The following is an 18141-nucleotide window of genomic DNA, read 5'->3' as shown; positions in this document are numbered from 1 at the left end:
ATATAAAACTAATATTAATAATAATAACAATAATGCCATTTGGCTTCGAGCCTGATGAAAAGCCTTTCTATTTGATTACATTTCAGTAGCTTGTGAGTCAATGTTGTGGCTTATTTATAATAATAACTTATCATTTGGCCTCACAGAGCTGAGTGGATCCACTTTAAGACCTCCTGTCATTTGAATCATCAGATAAGCATATGGCTGGTTAAGATGGCATAGGAAAAGTGCCTGGTGTGGTGCTTGTGATAAGTGAACACAGTGGTAAAGCTGGTGCTATATTCAAGTTATGGATAAGTTTCAGAAGAGAAATCCTACACTGACACACACAAAATGAGACTGTTCGCAATATTAAAGAACTATTAGAGCACAATTGTATTTTCACATTGAACTGTGCCATTAATAATGTAAAGCACACTAGGAAAATCAATTTACACGGCAGCACTGTACAAGTACCTTATTATGGCCATGTTTTTTTATTTTTATTTTATGGAGATTATTATGTGAAACATTTGACACAAAAGAAACTGATGTTGCAAATTTTTGTTGATCACTTACAAAGCAGGGCCCATTTTAGTGCACAGTCTTTTCTTCCACCATTCAAAACATTCCTGTATGTCATTTTCTGTGAGGCCCCATAGGAGTGCTGTGTTCTTTTCTTCCACCATTCAAAACATTCCTGTATGTCATTTTCTGTGAGGCCCCATAGGAGTGCTGTGTTCATCTTTTGTGTCTCACCAGAATGCACGAACACAATACTGTACAGCGCTTGTCCACTACCACTTATTTTGATTAAACTTGTCTCATGATTGGACACAGTTTAGGGTTGAAAATCAGTTGCACGCTAATATCAATAACAAAAAGTTCCTCAGCAGTTTAAGCTGTGTCTTCCTTTTACGTTGAGGTAATTATCCCATGAATGCCAAAAATGTAGGTGACTGTAGAGTTTTATTTCAAACTTTCTAAATCTACTTTCTTTCCCTCCAATTAATGCTTCTAAAACAAAAGTCAATCAATTCTTTAACATGTTTATTATTACTACATTATTTTTATTCTTACATTTCACAATCCCATTCCACTCCCACCCCCAACCCCCTCCAGTGAGTTCTGTAAACTTTTTCATGTATTTTACAGCATTGCTTTACAGGTGATATTCAACTAAGTAAAATTCAAATAAATAAATACTCTTACCAGATTATTAAGTGAATGTCTTAGCTGGCGTGACTTGGTCTATTGGCATCTTGGATCATAAATGTCATTTGTCTTTTTGTTATGATATGATCACATTACTTTTTATTTGTGTGATCTCAAAGTTATTTTTTGACCACTTAAACTAAAGTGATGTTATCAAAAGATAACTTTATAAGATAACACAAATAAAAAGTAAAAATATAAATAATGTGATTGTATCATGATAAAAAGACAAAAGACATTTACACTCCAAGATGCCATATGGACTACATCACATCAGCGAAGACATACACTTGATAATGGCCAATAAATAAAACAAGCCATCGTGTAACGTGTGTCACCTTGACTCTTATGAGAATTCAAAAAGCATTTATTCACATTCTGAAAACTGAGGTATGGTTCTCTTCATAAACTAGTTTTGGTAATTGTTCTAATTGATGAGATATGTAATAAGCCATCTTCTTTTTAAGAAAATTACATTTAAGCAATGGTATAGTTGACATAAATTAGTGAGAGCTTTGGAACCTAACACACATTTTCAATTGGTATAAACCCAAAAGCATCATTTCTAAATTGGTTAGTAGTAAGGACTATGTTTACTAATGTTTTCTAATTTTCCTTCTTAAATATTGTCCTTCATATCTTAGTCACATAAGGGTTACTAAAAAGATTAAAGATGAGTAAAGAATAAATTAACAAAATGGCAAAGAATATAATGCATGGCCATATAACAATTTAAACATGGCTCTTCCTAAAGTAAGTCATATATTTTATCACAGCTCCACCTTAGCTGTTATGTTAAATGACCTTGGGGTAAACAAAGAAACAAACTAAGAACAGGTAACCGTTTCTTCGCCTTCTTATTCTTTTTGTCAGCAAATAATAAGATAAATGTATAAATGTGGAAGACTGTTAAGTCCATTATAGATATAACACAAATACAAAATGACTGTAGGGTGAGATATTGTCAAAGGTCAACCATAGCAGTTGGTGAAAAGAATGTCCAACATGTCCTTCTGCATTAATGTTATACAACAGTGTGGAAAAAAGTCTTGCATAGAGTGATTTAGGAGCTGTATACAATTCACAACTGACGGAAACAGTTTTCAACGATCTACACTGTGATTTCTAGACACTTTGTCATTTCTCAGAATTGGTTAGTTTCACTTTCTGTGTTAATGTTTGTAACAGTACCTCTTGAGAACGATCTCAGGTGATTGTTCACACAGTCTCAAATGGAATACTACACTACTGTCCATTAACATTGCTACACCACGAAGATGACGTGCTACAGACGCGAAATTTAACTGACAGGAAGAAGACGCTGTGATATGCAAATGATTAGCTTTTCAGAGCATTCCCACAAGGTTGGCGCCGCTGGTGGCGACACCTACAACATGCTGACATGAGGAAAGTTTCCAACCAATTTCTCATACACAAACAGCAGTTGACCGGCTTTGCCTGGTGAAACGTCGTGATGCCTCGTGTAAGGAGAAATGCGTACCATCACGTTTCCGACTTTGATAAAGGTCGGATTGTAGCCTATTGCGATTGCGGTTATCATATCGTGACATTGATGCTCGCGTTGGTCAAGATCCAATGACTGTTAGAAGAATATGGAATCGGTGGGTTCAGGAGGGTAATACGGAACGCCGTGCTGGATCCCAACGGCCTCATACCACTAACAGTCGAGATGACAGGCATCTTATCCACATGGCTGTAACGGATCGTGCAGCCACGTCTCGATCCCTGAGTCAACAGATGGAAACGTTTGCAAGACAACAACCATCTGCATGAACAGTTCGATGACATTTGCAGCATCTTGGACGTTACATTTCTGATGTTTTACGACCCGTGGCTCTACCCTTCATTCGATCCCTGTGAAAACCTACACTTCAGCTGGATAATGCACAACCGCATGTTGCAGGTCCGTACAGGCCTTTCTGGATACAGAAATGTTCGACTGCTGCCCTGGCTAGCACATTCTCCAGATCTCTCACCAATTGAAAACATCTTGTTAATGGTGGCCGAGCAATTGTCTCGTCACAATACGCCAGTCACTACTCTTGATGAACTGTGGTATCGTGTTGAAGCTGCATGGGCAGCTGTACCTGTACACGCCATCCAAGTTCTGTTTGACTCAATGCCCAGGCGTATCAAGGCCGTTATTATGGTCACAGGTGGTTGTTCTGGGTACTGATTTCTCAGGATCCATGCACCCAAATTGCGTGAAAATGTAATCACATGTCAGTCTAGAATAATATATTTGTCCAATGAATACCCATTTATCATCTGCATTTCTTCTTGGTGTAGCAATTTTAATGGCCAGTAGTGTACTTTGTTTTGTTATTTCACATGCACTGCATCTTTATTTATAGAAGTGTACTCTCTTGTTATCCTCACATTCAACATCATGCACAATTTTATGAGATTTTTCTTTCATGCCATTTCAAATAAGCTGGCCTCTCCAAACTCCTCTACTGTGCTGTTGTTTGTGAAGAACAAGATGTTAGTCCTTTTTCTGTTACCAATATATCACACTGAATGGAAGGAATGAAAATCTGAGGTATACCAAAGTTAATGATTCAGCAGTTCTTCTTTGACCACAAAATAGAGACTTTGGTTTCCGACTAATCTGTAGTGTCGCCTGAGATCTAGGTTGGCTTTGGAAGGTGATAACTTGGGGTCCTGGTACTTTGATAGTCAAAAATACATGTGCTTGAGTGGCATCCAATCACTATACCAGTTAATATAATCACTGGTCAAAGCTGATGGATTGTATTGCTTTGCTAAATGCTTACCAATTCTGCTCTTGTTCGTATGTCATTTTTGTTTCACAATAAGTTTTATGTCACATACATAACATGCCCCACCATATTAAGTTTAACTTAGTGATAAAAATTAGATGCAGAATGTTTAACTTACATACTACTGCAACTGATAATCGACATCTACCAAAACAAATTCTGGTTAACAGTTACAATTACACAAAATCTGTAGAATCCAGCAGCAGCTACAAAACTAAAGCGGTGTTACCATTAGATGAAAAAGTAACTATTCTGGCAAAGTTTTAGCATCATTAATAAGAGGGGGGGGGGGGCTTCTTGCCATAAAACAAAATCATTGTAGTGGCAACATTAATACAATAGTGGAAAACCCTGGGTGGAATACAAAAATATGAAATGAGTAAAGGTGATATCTCACTGTATTGTGGAAGTATTGAATGGCAGGTGTGCACATAAACAGACACTGGGTCATGGTACCTCAAAACAGACACTGGGTCATGGTATCTCAGTTTATAATCTTCTTCTACATGCACAGGCATACACAGTTAAGACTGTCCTGCTACAGTGGGGGACACTGTAGTTGTATTTATAACTATGTACTGTGAAGAAAAACTACATATTGTAATCTGAGTTACCATGTTCTTGTTCTTGTATATGCGCGTATCCACCACTCAACAGCTCCACTATATGACTGGTAATTATCTTTACTCATTGTACTGTTAGTCTTTGACTATAATGGCAATACATGTTGAATTACTAATTTTTCACTTTTACTATTACTTTTCGGTTTCATAGTATCCTGAATTTTATTTCAATTTTGCATAAACATCTCTAATTTATACAATGCACTGTATGTTCAAATGATTGGAGTGTGATTCTTCATTACTGTTCTTAAGAACAAGTGGAAATAAAGAAAATAAATTAAGTTTTGCTTACCATTCATTGATCTTGTAGTACTCAGAAGTGTAGTCCAAACTTAGACTATCATTGGGGATAGCACCTAAGTCCTGCACAATGAATGTTCGGAGTGTAGATGTCCGCTCCAAATGTATCGGATCATTGAAGTCGTCACCCCTTCAAAAAGGCAAAGCAAATCACATTCATTACCATGTAGCCATTACCTACACTATGTACCTACATGGAAAAGAAGACATGCCTTTGTCCCATAAAAAATAATTGCATGGATGAAAATCAAGAGCATTTCTGTTAGTAAACATGCTAAAGGAATTGTTTTGTAAATGTGGGATGGCCCTTACAGTGAATATATTAACCGAACGGGGGAAAAGTCTCAAGAAATAATTTCAGTGACCTTTCAATCAACTAATAACTTTCTGGATACATTAGGGAATTTGTTCTCTTTTCATTGCTTTATGGGAGTTGCGAAGCATTCAGGGTGGATGGTTCTTGAGATAACTGAAGGCATATTTTGCTCCAGAACATAGGCAATTTTCACACCTTACAGCTCAGAAAAATCACCTCTGATGCAGTTCTTTCAACTTGCATAGGAAACTAAATGTCTTCTTTCATCTAAAAGATACCTCAATTTTATAATATGGTCTGTGCTGTACAACGTAATTTGAAGGGAAGAGAAATCTTATTCTGCTAAGTAAACACAATGGCAAAGTACACTTTTACAATCCTTGTCTTGGAGATTAACAATTCACTTTTGGTTAATGAATAACTTGAACCAAGTCTATTTAAAGTGAGAATTTGCTACTTATTCTGGAGTTCTTACTGAACACTAACTGGTGTTGATCCACAGTGGTTTTTGACACTACCCCTCTGAAAGAAATAGTATCCCTATCACCAATGTGCTATGCTTGACAGCCAGTGAAGTCAAACCATGAGTGGTTATTTTTCTGAGGTTCCCATGCCTCAGAGTGGGCTGCTGAGCTAATATTCCCAAACCTCAAGTCAGCTGCCTAATGGATCCTAAGTTGGAATTCTATAAAATAAAATCATCTATTTGTCAATGGTGCAATGTTTAAATTTTGCACCAGTTTTCTGAATGTTCCTACCTGGGGAATACTAATGTCTGCCTAAACATAATTCCTCAGGAACTGCCAGCTTCTCAAGAATATGCCGATCAAGGATCCAGTTAGTATCCCTCCTGGGTAGTCAGTAAAACAATCTTAAGGGTCACAAAGGTGCATGTAAATAATCAGAGCATTGTGTTCCTTGAATTACTCTCACAAATTCTGGCAACTCATATCCTGTAGCCATAAATGAAGAAAACATAAAGCCATGGCTGCAAAATTGAAACTCAGAATTCTGGTTGATTCCAAAAACTTGATTCACTTGAACTTTTTGCAAGTAAGTTGTGTCAAACTGGTGGTTTTCTCTTGTTTTGACAACAGTGAATGCAGAAGTAGTATATTCTTGGCCTGTCCTAGACAATTCTAACTAACCCTTGTCAACAAAAAGTAATTCCATTTTTGTTATGTTTTTGTGACAACTTTGCGAAAATCAAATGGCGTTAGATCTGATATTCTTTTGGGCACTGTAAGTTAACACTTGTAATTAGTCATTTGAAAGGTCCTCCAACCCCATCACACACAGCTTTAAAGAACCTGGTAGCAAATGAAATCTCCATGAGGGTGGCAATTTTTGCTGTCCTTTGAGCACATCCATTGCTGATGTACATAATTTTCTGCAGTTTAGTAACTGTTTCATGAAGGTGACCATTTCTGTCTTAAAAACATGAACTGGTATAGTATTACATTAGAGTGTTTCACTTAGAACAAAACAATCATGATGGGATGCATAATAGTTTGGCAGTTTTCTCAACGCATAATAGTTTGACAGTTTTCTCAACGAAAACATTTCATTTCACAGAATTCTGAGCAACTGAATAGCAGAGCTATCAGTTTACCGCACTTCAAGTTCTCTTTCACAGTTTTAAGATATCATGTCTGGAAGTGGTGGCTCGTAAAGTTATATATGAAACCTTCAGCATGAAAGCTCCAACAAGAAGGAGCTTGTTATCAAGTGATAAACCATCTCAATAAAATTCTTTTGGATTATTTCACTATAATGATACCTGGAAGATCTTATGATGCATGATCTGTCTGAAGCCACAGACTGTAGATGGGGAAGGAACCACTCATCATCATCGTCTTCTGGGTCAACATCTTTGTAGAAGCCAGGAAAATATGATTGCTGTACATCCATTCTTGTGTTGATGGCCCGTGGGTCTTAGGCTGTTCACTTACATTATGAAATGAAACACCTACAGCCATCATTTAGAAGTTATTTAATTTTATGGAAACCAGTTTCAATGACTCAATACACCATATTTAGACCATAGCTGATGCTTAATGGGGTGAACTCTGATCCCATACACAATTCCATCAGTGGTCAATATCTCTGAACTGGCTTCAGTAGAATACTGTAACAGCAAAGTTGTGTCTGCAACCATCAACTAGTTGATGGCATTGTTACATCACTCCATCGAAGCCAAATGATAGACGTTGGTCACTGATGGGATTGCATATACAATCAGAGTTCACACCCTAGTGTCAGCTAAGGCCTGAAGATGGTGTACTAAGTCACTGAAACTGGTAGTCATATAAACAATAGCTGCAGGTGTTTAATTTTATCATGTTAAGGAAGATATGAGTCCAATGTCATTTTATCTTGACAAAGGTCACACTGATGAAGTATGCAACCTGGTGACTATGCACTGCATATTGTTGTGTCAGTTAAAACTTGTTTAATTATTTTGTAAAATGCATTAGTTTTAAATTCTGATGAATGGTACAAACTCAGAGTGCATTCCCGATGACCCACAGCTATACACCACTTAGGTCTGAATGCACAGAATTTGGAAATGATAATTACAGGACCAAACTTATTCCAATAAATAACAAATACTTTTTTTTTCAAAATACTTAGCAACTGTTGCTTTTAAACTTTTACCCCCATCAATTAGAACAATCACGTAGTCTTTTATCCCTGGACAAAGTCTGCCAAATTCCTCATTCTTTACAAAAATACCACCACAATGACAATTTACAGCATCTGATGCATTTGCCCCCGTCATAACCAAAATACTATCACCAGTTTTCAATTTTCTGGCTTTTCTTGCCATTATTTTAGAAATGCCTAATGCTACACTTGTCTTTCTGGTGGACTGTTTGGCACCAATGTTAGAAACTGAATTTTTTTCAGTGCAACTTAAAATGCACAGTTTTACTATAGTTTTGAGCAAGAGCTCATATGAAACAATTGAGCATTTCATTTATGAAATTTTGTATGAATAAATTTTGGATAATTTTGTGCATATCTGAAAACATACAAAAACAAAATTAAGGTGTCTTGTGGAGAGGAGTGTGCCACTTCTAGCAAATATTGAGAGATCTGTATTAGAGGTAGCCCTTCTGAGCTAAGAGTGTCCACAACTGCCTAAATATTAAGGAAAAATTTTCAAATTATTTGAAGTGTTTGACACTGCTACACCAACCTTCAACGTCTCAATCTAAACTAGACCTTGGGCTATCTTACAGATCAGCATGTTACCACACCTAAGATTTTATATTCACAATAATTGCTTTCACTGACTCATACCCAAACTGACACTATCCAACTTAATCCATGCCTCGACCACACTACAGATCAGTCTGTCACCACACCTTACATTCCAAAAACCAATACAGAAAAAAAAGTGTTCTGTTCCCTTTGTATTTGAGCCTGTACATTTAGTTGACCTAAATTTCCTGCAGCAAAATCTTCCTCCAATTATCAAAAGGACCACCCACTCCTACAAATTAAATTTTGCCGATCCCACAAAGAAACCAACACGGATACAACTCTCAAAAGCAGAGCTTTTTATCACAATTACATCAGGAAATACTTTATAAGAGTGCCTCTGGTGCATATTAAATCAGACGATCTAAACTGACAGCTTTCCTTTGCAGATTAATTTTACTGACTTCTCCTTACACATATAATATGCAATCAGGTTTTCTTTTTCATTTCGTAAGTATGCTAAACAGACGACTAAAACCACTATCTCTTTACTCTCCTGAGTTCTTTTAATGGGTCTAGTAACAATATGATATACTTATCACTAGCACCACTAGTCTCACAGTAGGTATTGACAAATGTGCTATAATGGCAAAGGCAATTTCTGCATGTGCATCAAATTGAAGGCGATGGAAGTATGTTTTAGGTACACATTCATAGTTCAACAGGAAATGGGTCTGAGATCACATGCATATATGCTTCACTATCACTGAGTGAAGGCAATTACAATTGTTGCTTAAGCTGATATATTCATCAGACCTTAATGTTTTACATAGTAATTGTTGATGTGGTCTTCAGTCCAGAAACTGGTTTGCTGCAGCTCTCCTTGCTAGTTTATCTAGTTCTCATCATCTTGAATAACTACCACCATCTACACCAATTTCAAACTGCTTACTATATTTAAGCCTTGGGTTCCCTCTAAAATTTTATACTTCTTCCCAGTTTCTATTACCAAACTGACAATTCCTTGATGCCTCAGGATGTGTTCTATTAAGAAATTTCTTATTTTAATCAACTTGTGACATAAATTTCTTTTTTCCCCAATTCGATTCAGTATCTCCTAATTTGTTATTTGATGGATCCACATGTCTTCAGCCTTCTTCTACAGCACCACATTTCAAAAGTTTCTATTTCTTCTTGTCTGAACTGCTTATCATCCATTTCAGTTCTATACAAGGCTAAATGATAGGAAGTCTTTTCTGGATGTTTTTGCCTATCACTAATATTTGAATTAGAAATTAACAAGTTCCTTTTTTTTTTTTTTTTTTTTTTTTGGGCCAATCTGCATTTTGTATCTTCCCTACTTGAAGCATCCTGTTATTTTGCTGCCCAAACACAAAAAGTATCTACTACTCTTAGTGTCTCATTTCCTAATCTAATTTCCTGAGGACAGCTGATTTAATTCAACTATATTACAATGTTTTACTTTTATTAATGTTCTCCTTATAATCTCTTTTCAGGACACTACTCAGTTTGTTCCACTGCTCTTCCAAGTTCTTAAACATTTCAGAGGGAATTACGTCACCCCTGAACTTTAATTCCCCTTCCAGAATTGTCCTTGGTTTCCTCCACAGCTTGCTCAATATACATACTGAACACTGGATTTGGGCTACAACACCGTCTCATTCATTTTTCAACTATGGCTTTTCTTTCACACCTCTGACTATTTATCACTGCAGTCTGGTCACTGTTTAAGTTTCTAAAACCTTTTGATTGCTGTATTTTATTTCTGCAACCTTCAAAATTTCAAAAAGTGACATCCAGTCCACTGTGTCAAGAATTTCTGTAACTTTATAAAGCCTGTAACCATTGGTTTGCCCGTCTTCAACCAGTTTTCTAAGTTGTAGGGTCTTGTGTATTCTTACATTTCTCTGCAACCTCAAGGTTACCCTATACTCAGTTTTTTTCATTCTGTAAATAATTTGTGTCATTCCTACATTTCTGTGTAACCCCAAGGTTATCCTCCACCCAGTTTTTTCATTCTTCTGTAAATAATTTGTGTCAATATTTTGCAAACATGAATTAATAAACTGATGGTTGGGTAGTATTAACATTTGTCAGCACTTGGCTTCTTTGAAATTGGAATTATTACATTCTTCCCGAAGTCTGAGGGTATTTTGCCTGTCTGATACATCTTGCACAGAAGATGGAATAATTTTGTCATGTCTAGCTCAACCAAGGTTTTTCAGTAACTCTGACACAATGCCATCAGTATGTTGCAAGTGTCAGTAGTAGTCAGAAAAGTTTTGTATTTAGTTGTGAGGGCATTATGTTGGAGCTAAGTAAATTTGAACATGAGCAAATGGTTGATGCTTATATAGTGTGTGCTTCCATAACCAAGGTAGGACAAGTGTTAGGTGTTTCAAGAGGTACCACATTGAAGATATATACCGCATACACGGAAACCAGAAAGACATCATCTGCTAAGTCATAATGTGGACAAAAGTTTGTGTTGAGCAACTGTGACAGTCATTGAAGAGCTTTGTTATGGAACATTAAGAGCACAAAAGCTACAATAGTCACTGCAGAACTGGATGTTATACTCGTGAACCCTGTCGGCACCAAATAATAGGAAGAGAGCTTCACGAGTAGGGAATTGCAGGGCTAGCAGGAACACCAGAACCACCCACCAGTGATGCAAATTCCCCTAACAGCAAAACATGGCACCAAAGCTACAAAAACTGGACTGAGGAGCACTGGAAGAAAGTAATTTGGTCGAATGAGTCTTGTTCTACACTGTTTCAAACTTCCAGCCGAGTTTACATTCAGAGTGAAACATAGCTGGGTTCGGTGATTACTTGGGCAGCAACATTGGTATTCCATGGGTCACATGGTTACTCTGGAAGATCGCAATACTGCCATGAATTGTGAGATCATTTGTCCATCACATGGAACAATGTTTGTTCTCAGTGGTGATTCTGTGCTGCATGATGACAGGGCCAGTGTTCACTCAGTTTGCATCATCCAGGACTGATTTTGTAAGCATGGGGATGAAATCTGACATCTATCCTGACCACCAGTCACCAGATCTTAATATTATTGAGACTTTGTAATCTACTTTGGAGAGAAGGGTGCATGATCGCTATCCACCTTCCCCAGCATTACCTGAACTTATTACTATTTTGCAGGATGAATGATGTGATATTGCCTTGAAAACCATACCGGACCTGTATTTAACCATTCGAAGATGAATGGAAGCTGTTTCGAGTGCCATTGGTTTACCTGCACCATATTAAGCAAGGTATGCGTTATGGTTGCTGTGTTTCTATCTGTATCGACATCTACATGGCTGCTCTACAAATCACACTTAAGTGCCTGGCAGAGGGTTTATTGAATCAGCTTCAGACTAATTCTCTATTATTCCAATCTCGAACAGAGTGTGGAAAAAATGAACACCTTTTGTTTCCGTGCAAGCTCTAATTTACTTTATTTTATGATGATGATTGTATCTCCTTAAGTAGGTCAGCGCCGACAAAATATTTACACTTCGGAGGAGAAACTTGGTGATTGAAATTTCTGAGAAGATTGCCCGTAACACAAAATCATTTGTTTTAATGATATTTATCCCAAATCTTGTATCACATCCATGGCACTCTCTCCCCTATTTGTCGATAATACAAAATGCGCTGCTCTTCTTTGAACTTTTTCAATGTATTCTATTAATTCTTATCTGGTAAGGATCCCACACCACATAGCAGTACTCCAAAAGAGGATCGACAAGTGTAGTGTAGGCAGTCTCTTTAGCAGATCTGTTGCATCTTTGAAGTATTCTGCCAATAAAACAAAAGTCTGGTTCACCTTCCTCACAACATTTTCTGCTTGTTCTTTCCAACTTAAGTTGTTTGTAATTGTAATTTCTATGTATTTAATTGAATGTATGGCCTTTAGATTTGATTGATTTATCATATACCTAAAGTTTGACTGATTCCTTTTTGTCTATCCCATATTCCCCCCACCTTTCAACTTTCTCTTCTTTGCTTAGTACTGGCTTGACAGCTGAGATCTCTATATTCATATAGTTGCTTCTCTTTTCTCCAGAGGTGTATTTAATTTTGTTCTTTGTGACATTATCTTTCCCTTAGTTTGCATGCTTCTACAGTCTTGCATCTGTACTCTAGCTATTCCTGTTTAGCCATTTACACTTCCTGTCTTTTGTACTTGTGGTGCAATGATACAACACACTTTAATTACAATTCAACCAGTAGCAATGAACCAGGTTTTTATTATGCTATTGAAAATCAAACACTACCAACATGTAAAATGGAAACCTTTCTTCACAACAAAATAAGTCACTGCTTGAGAACAAGAAAATGAGAATAACTGCTGTAAGGGTAACACTGCATCTCACCCATAAGAAGTTCTCACAGCTAAGTTTAATCACATAAAAAGGAAGTTTCTCACAGTGTTTATAAAGGACGAGTCTCAACAAGGCAGCGGTCAGTGATGAGCAGTAGCTGCACTTGGTGACAGCTAGGTGGCTCGAAGAGTGTATGGCAGGTGGCATCCAAAAAGGCTATGGCCGACAACACCTGCACACAGTGGCAGCGTAGTGGCTCGTGGAGCATACAGTGAAGCTAAATTGAATGAGGCTATGGTGGCAAGTGGCAACTGCACAAGGTGACAGTGAGGTGCTTTGGGAAGTGTGCTGCAGGTAGAGTCCCACAACGCTATGGTCGGCAACGCTGTGGTTGTATGCAGTTGCAGACTAACTGCTCAGAGTGACAGCTAATGTCTAGGACTGGAGCTCTGTTGGAACAGGCTGGCTGTGTGTTGGGCAGGACTGGAGCTCTGTTGGAACAGGCTGGCTGTGTGTTGGGCAACTAGTTGTATATACACCCAGTGAAAGCTTACATGGTCTTTTCTACGTGCCACGTGACTGGTGTAGGAAAATAATTCTATAATTGTGGTGCTGCCTAGCACCTAGTTGTTGTGCGGAGCTTCCTGTAAGACTGCTGGTAAAAATTTTTGTTTATCAGCAGTGAAAGTAATCTTCCGCTGATTTGGTGTTTGTTACCACTGCCAGCAATCTGATAGTATTTCGGTACAGCTTAGTTTCTGGGATATACAACATACAGGTATACAGATACAATACTTGGAGCCATCTTGAGACCCTAAAGATCAGAGGGGAGGAGGCGTGTCTCGAAGGTGAGGCAATGTGGCTCTAGTGTGGAGAAGCCAGTGACCACCAACGGTGGCACTAGTGGCCGCTGGGAGAGACAGCTGAATCAACCGCAGCCACCTCAGATGCAACAATATGGACAGGGTGTGCTGGGCAATGCAGGGATGGCTGCAGGAGTTACATGAGAGGGTGTCATGAAGAGGTGTCACTGGGCAGGGACCAACAGATAGTTGTCTGTCGTGCAGGGCATTCTCCCTGAAAACACTGCAAGTACTTGAGACATTAGTGTATGGCCATGCTGCACTACCTGTAGGTTCAAGGCCAGAAGCAGGCACGAGGCTGTGGGACGTAGACAAGCGCAGGCCCACTGGCAAAGTGACATGACCTCGTGAAGTACAGTACCTACAGTATGTTGGGCATTGGAGGCTGATGGGAACAGGGACTGACCAATGGCAGGTGCCGCACAGGGTTTCTGAACGTCAGCAGTGACTGATTAGGAAACGAATGAACCCCGAGAAACGGATGCAAAGCACAGGAGGCAGACCGGTGGGCCTTCAAATGAGCGGATATGATGATCAGAGTTCTAACCCTTTGAGTAAATAGATGAAGAAGTGGACTCAGAGATGTGGTGCTGGAAAAGAGCAAAGCAGAAGGCAGAAAGACAGCAACTGAAGAAGCGAAACTGCCGGAGCAACTGAAGAAGAGAAGCTGTCGGAGAGGCCTACGGTGTGAATGTGTCAATGGGCAGTGATGGAGCCAGCTGTGGTGGCTGAGTCAGCGGCAGTATGGTTGTATTGCAGTACTGACAAGTTTACAGGGGGTACCACATACAGAAAATACTGTCAGTGTCATTTTTTGGATGTCTGTATTCCCTTTCACCTGCTTCACTTGTTGCATTTTTATGTTTTCTCCTTTCCGTATTCAGGGATTTCTACTAGGCCTTGTCTTTGCACCTATGTAATCCTCTGCTGCATTCTGTATTTCAGTCTCCAAAATTTACCCATTCGTCTTCTATTATAGACCCGTCCCATTTCAGTTTAATGTTGTCTGATGTTCCCTCTGAAACCCTCAATCTCAGGTCCCACCTCCTTAATTTCCTATCTTTCTGCAATTTCTTCAGTTTTAGTCCACAAAATTTGTCAGTCTCCACATCTGGCCATATAAATTTCTTAAAGTTTAAAATCTGATTTCGAAACCTCCGTCTTACAGGTATCAATCAATAAAGAATCTTTCAGTGTCCTCAGGCCAATTCCATGTGTACACTTTCTTTCATCATTCTTAATCTTAGTGTTAGCAGTGATTAAATAATGCTCTGTGCGAAAGTCTACCAGGTGTCTTGCTCCTGCATTTCTTTCCCTCCCTCAGGCCATGTTTCCTGCTATTTTTCCTTCTCTACCTTTTCCCAATATCAAATTCCAGTAAACCATAATAATTTTCATCTGCTGTAACTATCTCAATTGTTTTCTTTTATCTCATCATGCTTTCCTTCAATCTCTTCATCATCTGCAGAGCTAGCTGACACTCAATCTTGTACTACTGTGGCATTTAAATTCCTGCCTATCTTGGCTACGATAATACATTCGCTGTGCTGTTCATAGTAACTTATCCAAATTCCTTTTTTCCTATTCATTATTAAGCCTACTCTTCCATTCCCCCTATATGACTTGTGTTGATAGCTGCTGATCTGCCCGAAAGTCCTCTTCTTCCTACCACTGTAGTTCACTAATTCACACTATATCAAACTTAAACCCACACATTTCCCCAGTTAAATTTTCTAACCCACCTACAGATCTGAATGGGGGAGCAGAGTACCTCGGGAATATTGTACCCCAGAGGGTGCCATCATTATTAAGCCAAACAGCAGAGCTGTATGCCCTTGGAAATATATGGTGGTAGTAGTTTCACCTTTAAATTATCTTTTGGTGGTACAAGCACTGCAAGGCCATGCTGGATAATGTTACACAGCCAGATCGGGCAATTATCCAGATTGTTGCTCCTGCAACTGCTGAAAAGGTTGCTACCCCTATTCAGGAGCTACAGCTTAGTCTGGCCTCTCCACAGATACCCCTCCATAGTAGTAGTTGTTGTCGTCGTATCTGTGGTATAGGGAGGCACGGAAGACACCATACCCTAGCAATATCCATGGTTCATGGGAGGTGGTGTCACAGTTGTGGCATGTAAAATTTAACTGGTATCTACCTTGGTCATCATAATGTTCCACTTCATTGCCCAATAGAAAAATGCTTTCCTACTAGAAATTCATGTATTGCAAGCTGTAAAACTGTTGGTATCCAAGGAACTAATTTCTTCCTGTGGGGTGTGGTTTGAGAAAGCAACAGTAAATGCATTCCACTGTTAACCCTAAAAAAATTTGTATAGGAATACTATCAACTCATTGAATGTTTCATGTCTTAAGAAATTAAACCAAATGGAGGTTAATATAGCATAATAATAGATACCAATAATTTCAAGGATCAGCAACTTAATTAGAATGATGAGCAGAATGCACTTATTGTGTCCTTGACTGTGGGGTCACATTCTGATGTTGGTAACAGCTCACACGATTAATGACAGGAACCGAGTACAATGAATCACAATTCAGTTGTCAGTAGCCAATCTGACTTCTCATCCTTAATTTCATATGGTTTATAAATAAAGCTACCTGGTCTTTTGTTCTCTTAGGTTAGACTGTAACCACGTCATTGGAATTTTTGGTAAAATTAGTTGATGTAATGGTGAACATAAGATGGTGATCTGATAAATCTTGTAAAAAAGCAAGAAATTCTGTGTTTCATAAACAATTCACCTTATTTCTCAACATTATCTCCTTTAAGGGATATACATTCTAGCCTTTTCATCCCACAAAAAAAAATATTTTTTTCTCCAAAATACTTGTTGACTGTAACTATCATTTCTTCATTTGTGAAAATTTCTTCCCAGTAAGCCAAAGTTTAAAATTATGGAACAGAAAGAAACCACTGGGGCTCAGTCTGGTGAATAGGCTGGATGGGGAACTAATTCAAAGTCCATTTCATGCACTTTTGCTATTGTTATCGCTGATGTGTGGAATGGTGCATTATGCTGATGACAGAGCACGTTTTTGCGTGCCAAACCTGGTACGTTTTCAGCCAACGCAAGTTTCTAATGATCCAATACTGAAGCATAATACGGTCCAGTTATGGTTCTGCCTTTTTCCAAGTAATCTATGAGTATTATCGCTTGGAAAAACTAAAAAGCAGTAGCCATTACCTTACCAGGTGACAAAATGGCCTTCGACTTCTTTTGTACACTTTCACCAGCCTTTGTCCATTATTCTACTGCCATTTTGACAAATGGGTGTAAAGGTGAAGCATGGGTTCATCAGCCGTCACAAATCACTGCAAAAAATCTTGTGGACTGCTATTAAACACCACCATAAATGTTGCGTCCAATGCGCGTTTGGTCAACAGTGACCAATCATGGCACCCACTTTGCACACAGCTTCTTCATAGCCAATTCTCTGTGCAGGATATTATGCACTTGCTCAGCTGAGATGTCCACAGTCTCAGCAATCTCACAAATTTTTTTTCGGGAATCCTGCATTACCATATTGTGGTATTTAAAACGGTTTCCGTGTTGTGACCTCAACTGGATAGCTGGAGTATGCTTCTTCAGTACTTGTCTTACCACATATAAATTCAGTTGTGATTGGCAAGCTTTCAGAGCCAATGACCCCTTCTTCATGTAGAAGGGCTGAAGGGGAATGAAGTATGAAGGAAAAGGACTGGACAGGTCTAGGAAAAGGGGTAGATTTTGAGAAAGTCACCGGAACCACAGGTCAAGGGAGACTTGCCGTATGGGATGAGAAGGAAAGACTGTTAGGACAGCATTGGACGAGATTTAGATTTGAAAACCTGAGAACTTGAAGGTGGAAGAGAGGGTCACATGCAAGACACAAGATTACTACTGAAACATCATGCACGAGTTAATAAGAGTAAGAAGCTAAGTGCATTGTACATAACAGAGGTTGGAGGGGTCGGTGAAAAATAGAAGGGAAAGACAATGAAAGAGAGAAATGGGACTGATAGTGTATTTAAGTTAGTAATAAGGGCTACAAGATATTTTGGTTATGAAAATTTCAGACAAGCACCTTATGGCCTTGATTTTCCTGTAAGGCAATTAATTCAGTATTAATGAAGAAACTACAGTATTATGGTACCCTGGACAGATAATGTGTTTTTTGTATAAGAATTTCTCAGAAAAGAATGCCATATCCCACATGAAAGTGAAAGAAATCATAACACGAACTATGTAAGTTTTTCATAAAAACATGTGCAGTTTACTCAATAATAAAAAACACACACACTCTCCCACACATGCTGCCTACTGCCATCTCTAGGCTAAGGCCCAACTGTGGTCTTGACTGTTCCAAGCTGATTTCAAATCCAGATGTATATTGTCAAGTTTAACAGATGTGCAGTCAATGGCAACATCGGATCAACTGAAAATAATATTAGGCCTAATAATCTCTTCATAATTAAT

At 38.5% G+C, this 18141-nt stretch overlaps 2 protein-coding genes across 2 annotated transcripts in view; one reads left to right on the top strand and one right to left on the bottom strand.

Annotated features, from left to right (window-relative positions):
• The window catches only part of LOC124593724 (heterogeneous nuclear ribonucleoprotein R), a 119137-nt gene that overhangs the window by 14776 nt on the left and 86220 nt on the right, over positions 1-18141 (top strand). The window lies entirely within an intron of this gene.
• Positions 1-18141, bottom strand: part of LOC124593723 — a 61640-nt gene that overhangs the window by 42101 nt on the left and 1398 nt on the right. Inside the window, exon 2 of the mRNA XM_047132038.1 lies at positions 4914-5051. Within this exon, the coding sequence (XP_046987994.1) occupies positions 4914-5051 (138 nt within the window). The remainder of the gene's footprint in view (positions 1-4913; positions 5052-18141) is intronic.

The sequence above is a fragment of the Schistocerca americana genome, chromosome 2, assembly GCF_021461395.2.
Source record: "Schistocerca americana isolate TAMUIC-IGC-003095 chromosome 2, iqSchAmer2.1, whole genome shotgun sequence".
NCBI lineage: Eukaryota > Metazoa > Arthropoda > Insecta > Orthoptera > Acrididae > Schistocerca > Schistocerca americana.
This window is presented reverse-complemented; position numbering and strand designations above follow the sequence as displayed.